We start from the raw sequence: 5,040 nt of genomic DNA on the forward strand, positions 1-5,040 counted from the left end.
TGCTGACGGATTACAGGGCAGCACGGAGCTGCTCTGCCTGCACGTCACCCCAGCGCCCTCGGGAGCACTTCAGGTTTTTTATTTCGCATTGTATTCGGAAGGAACCCGAGCGCTCAGAGGGCTGAGTGCTGCCACGCTTCATCCGTTAGCGCTCCTCGTTACAGGAGAAGCCACTGGAGTAATTAAACACCCACAGAGAGAGGGGCAGAAGGGAGGATGGTCTCCAGGACATGTAAGGTCATTGGTTTGAGCAAATAAAGGACGACACAGCTTTTGCTCTTGTCAGTCTACTCGTCTTGCAAGCCAATAAGGGAGCTTCTGACATTTGTAAACAACAACCAGTTTTTATTATATTAATAGTCATTTATTATATTAATAGTCATAAGCGATTGTTTTCCTTGCTTACCTTCTTGGAAGAGCTCTCGGAGGCACTGAAATTTCCCATCAATGCTCTTTAGGTGCTGGGTGACGCGGAGAATTTCCCTGGCACAGCGCTCAGGTGTGGGGCAATGGGACGGAGCCCAGGAAGCAGCTGGGATTCCCGAGTGGGAGCAGTGCTCAGGGGAAAGGAATCTCCCCAGGAATCCATCAGCATCATCCCAGGATCCCGACCCGTTCATGGTCAGCACCTCTTTGCATTTATCCCTTTGCGGTTGGAATCCTCTCTTCCAACCCCACTCATCCTATGGGTTTCCTAACCCAGTAGAGCTGCACCCAGTGCCTTCGGAGAAATGACTGAAGCAGGTTTTAATGCCCAAATTTCCTCTTTTCAGCAAGTAGAAGCTCAAATTTGGGAAACTTTCCTTTAGCACAGCTTGGGTATCAAAAGCCTTGAACACCCGTTTGCTATGGCAGCGCATTTCTGTGTTGGTCTCTCTCACGTAGTGCAGTATTTGCAAGAGGAAATGTTGGCTCAGGCGATCTGCAGAGAATAATTTCCATCTCTTAGAGAGGGTTTTAAATCTCTCAGAGGTTTTCCATCTCTTTCATTGCCTGCCCTTGGCTAAAAGATGGAGCAGGAATCACAGAATCGTGAAATCGTAGAATCGTGGAATCATAGAATGGCAGCGTCACCGAATGTCCAGGTTTGGAAGGGACCCACAGGGATCATCGCGTCCAGAGGAAATAAAAAAGCCATCAAATCCCTCAGCCATCACTGCTGCATCTCAGTGGTTGCTGATGAAGCCAGGAACGGCGTTGCTGTCGGTGTCCCGCTTCAATTGCAGACTCTGGAGTCGGATGGAGAGCGGATCTACAGGCAGGAACCTGGGGCAGGAACGTGGGGCAGGTGTCAGGCAATGTGGATTTTCCACATTCCTTTTGGGAGTTGTGAAATGAGTCCCTTCCCTTCCCAGACGGATCCTCCCACCCGGCGCTCGCTTTTTAACCCTTTGCTCTCTGCAGGCTGGGAGGCGTCTTTGCCGTTCCACTGCTGCCTGCAGATCATCTGGGGGCTGTGGGGGGGAATTGTGTGACGTGGCGAAAAGCAAAGCAAGAGTGACACCAACTGTAGTGTGCGACATTTGGAACGGAGGAATCCGTCTCCATCCCGATCTGAAGCTGTGGAGGTGGGCAGGGAGTTTTCCCCTCCCTTCTGCTTCAGGGTTTCTATTGCGCTGAATTCCCGTGCAGAAAGACAGCTCTGCTCTTTTCCAGCTCTTCTGAAGCTGAGCTTCGTGCAGGACTTCCCAAGCTGTCCTGTGATCCTTAAGGATTCCCCCAACCCAATCCATCCTATGGTTCTACAGTTGTATGACCTTTGAGGACCCAACCAAACCCATTCTATGGTTCTATTCTCTTTGAGGACCCAACTCAACCCATTCTGTGGTTCTATGATCTTTGAGGACCCAACCCAAACCATTCTGTGGTTCTATTATCTTTGAGGACCCAACTCAACCCATTCTGTGGTTCTATGACCTTTGAGGACCCAACTCAACCCATTCTGTGGTTCTATGACCTTTGAGGACCCAACCAAACCCATTCTGTGGTTCTGTGTTCTTTGAGGACCCAACCCAAACCATTCTATGGTTCTATTATCTTTGAGGACCCAACTCAATACATTCTATGGTTCTATGACCTTTGAGGACCCAACTCAACCCATTCTATGGTTCTATGACCTTTGAGGACCCAACTCAACCCATTCTATGGTTCTATTCTCTTTGAGGACCCAACCCAACCCTGTTGGCACAGTGTTGCTTCCCACTTCAGTTTGTGCTTTGCTGTCATTTTCTCACTGGGTTTGTTGTGTTTTTGTTTGTTTGTTTGTTTGTTTGTTTTCCACAATAACACGTTTTGTTTTGTTTTGTTTTGTTCTGTTTTGTTTTGTTTTTCACAGAATAACCAAGAAAAGAGCAATTTTTTTTGCTCTGAACGGAGAAAAACTCATTGGGTTAAAAACCCGATCGGTTAAAAGCCCGATGGGTTAAAAATCCAATTAGATTAAAAAGTGGCTTAAAAAGTCAATGAGTTAAAAACCCAACGGGTTAAAAACCCAACAGAGTAAAAACTCCATGAGTTAAAAACCCAATGGAGTGAAAACGCAATGGATTAAAAACCCAGTGGATTAAAAACTCCATGAGTTAAAAACCCAATGGATTAAAAACACAATGGATTAAAAACCCAATGGATTAAAAACCCAATGGAGTAAAAACTCCATGAGTTAAAAACCCAGTGGATTAAAAACCCAATGGAGTAAAAACTCCATGATTTAAAAACCCAGTGGATTAAAAACCCAACGGATTACAAACTCAACGGGTAGGGCTGGTAAAAGTCCACCTTTTATGTTATTTTTCTTTCCATAAATTCCAGTGCTGGGTGTCTTTCTATTGACACGGGGACGAGCAGCACCCGAGCGCCAATTTACAGCCTGTGTTCACTTGGAGGTGAAAACGCTGCCCTCCACCTCCTTCCCATTTCTCCAGCTTTGTTATTTGCCATTGAAATCGTTATTTTTTCCTCCAGCTGCCCCCGAGGAAATGCAGCATCGCCCCATTGCCACCAGAGCACGGCGTGCAGCTCGCTTTCACTCCTCCACAGATTCGTGACCCGGAAGGGCTTTCAGGTTTTCTTTGCATCTCGATGCCACACAGAACGCGGGGAGCAGCCAAAGAAGGACGTTTGTAACGCAGGGAGCCTCCCAACCATTTGTTTTATGGGATTATTCCTCGCCTACCTGCCCAACTCGCCGGGCAAAGAGGATTAAGTGAGCAAGCAAGTCAAACCAGCCGCCCTCGCTCAGCCTCTCCGTCTGCCTGCCAGCAGGGCCCAGATCCTTTGCATCCCACGAGTTTCTAAACTCTTGGCTCTTCCCTTCGTGGTGGAATGGAGAAGCCGTGAATGAGCAGCGGGCGGCGCAAGGAGCCACGCGAGGGGACGGAACGAATTTGTGTCAGAACGATTCGGCTTTCAGGAAGCAAACGCAATTTTAGCAGAGGTTTTGAAGAAAGACAGGTGCTGGTGTTGGTGTTGATGTCCTCAGTTGATCACAGAGGGGCAGCAACCCAAAAGGTGTCCCCAATTGATCACATAGGGACAACAGCCCAAAAGATGTCCCCAATTGATCACATAGGGACAGCAACCCAAAAGATGTCCCCAATTGATCACATAGGGACAGCAACCCAAAAGGTGTCCCCAGTTGATCACATAGGGACAACAGCCCAAAAGATGTCCCCAATTGATCACATAGGGACAGCAACCCAAGGGATGTCCCCAGTTGATCACATAGGGACAACAGCCCAAGGGACGTCCCAACCAGCCCCTACGAGGACCCATCACCATCCTCTTTCTGCTCTTCACTCTTGGATTCCTCCCTCTTGCCCAATCAATCACGTTGGGACAACAACCCAAGGGATGTCCCCAGGTGACCCGACTGGGTCCCAGACGTCCCTACGAGGACTCATCACCATCCTCTTTCTGCTCTTCACTCCTGGATTTCTCCCCCTTGCCCAGTTTGTACTTGAGGCGCCGGAGGGGGTCGCTGATGCTCCTCCTGGCACAGTCATCAAAATCCTCAGCCAGTCTGAAATTCCTGTCCACCAGCTCAGCTGCCTCCTGCCAGTTCTGGAAGCAGGCAGGACCCATGCTGGTGATCTCATCCACGGCATTCCCGACGATGACGTCGCCGTTGGGTTTCAACACCACCACCCTGGGCACCTCAGACACCGCAAAGCGCAGCTCCAGTTCCCTGCAAAGGGAAGAAATCTCAATTCAAGACCTGCTGCACCCAGAGTTCCTCGGTATTCATTAAAGTACAAACTCCGAAATGGCTCCAAGAGGGGCTGGAAGGAGCTGTCAGCGTTACCTGCAGCTCGCTCGGCCATTAATGAGGTTGTGGTAAATTTGATTTCCTAATCAAGTGTGGCAACCAGCCTGTGGCAACAGGACTGGGGCTGGATGGGTCACAAGGAGCCTCCCAACCATTCTGTGGTTCTATGATCTTTAAGGATTCCTCCAGACATCCCGTGAATCTGTGATCTACAGATCTTGGATTCTATGGATCTACAATCCTACGATTCTACGTCTGATGATTTTTAAGGTCCCTTCCAACCCAAACCATTCCATGGTTCTGTGATCTTCAAGGTCACCCCCAGCCCACGCCACCCTAAAATTTTGTGATTCTGTGACCTTTAAGGATCCTTCCAACCCAACCCACTCTGTCATTCTATGATTCTTTGATCTTTAAGGTCCTGTTCAGCCCAACCATTCCATGATTCCATCTTTCTATGACTCTATCATCCCACCACCTTTGAGGACCCTTCCAACCTAAGAATTTCTGTGTCTCTCCGGTTCTATGTTTCCATCTGTAATCTTTGAAGTCCCTTCTAACCCAACCCATTCTCTGTCTCTGTGATCTTTAAGAACCCTTTCAACCCAAACCCAAGACATTGTATGGGTCTGTGATCTTTTTAGATCCCTTCCAACCAAACCCAGTCTGTGATTCCATGATTCTCTGACCTTTAAGGTCCTTCCAACCAAAACCATTCCATGATTCTGTGATCTTTAAGATCCCTTCCAACCAAACCCAGTCTGTGATTCCATGAT

At 48.4% G+C, this 5,040-nt stretch overlaps 1 protein-coding gene across 1 annotated transcript in view; it reads right to left on the reverse strand.

Annotated features, from left to right (window-relative positions):
- Positions 1-3,798: 3,798 nt before the first annotated feature.
- NXNL1 (nucleoredoxin like 1) overlaps positions 3,799-5,040 on the reverse strand; it is a 1,833-nt gene continuing 591 nt past the window's right edge. Inside the window, exon 2 of the mRNA XM_042835309.1 lies at positions 3,799-4,183. Coding sequence (XP_042691243.1) covers positions 3,886-4,183 — 298 coding nt within the window. The 3' untranslated portion in view covers positions 3,799-3,885. The remainder of the gene's footprint in view (positions 4,184-5,040) is intronic.

The sequence above is a fragment of the Centrocercus urophasianus genome, unplaced genomic scaffold (genome assembly GCF_019232065.1).
Source record: "Centrocercus urophasianus isolate 14NV4802_14NV808 unplaced genomic scaffold, USGS_Curo_1.0 seq_509, whole genome shotgun sequence".
NCBI lineage: Eukaryota > Metazoa > Chordata > Aves > Galliformes > Phasianidae > Centrocercus > Centrocercus urophasianus.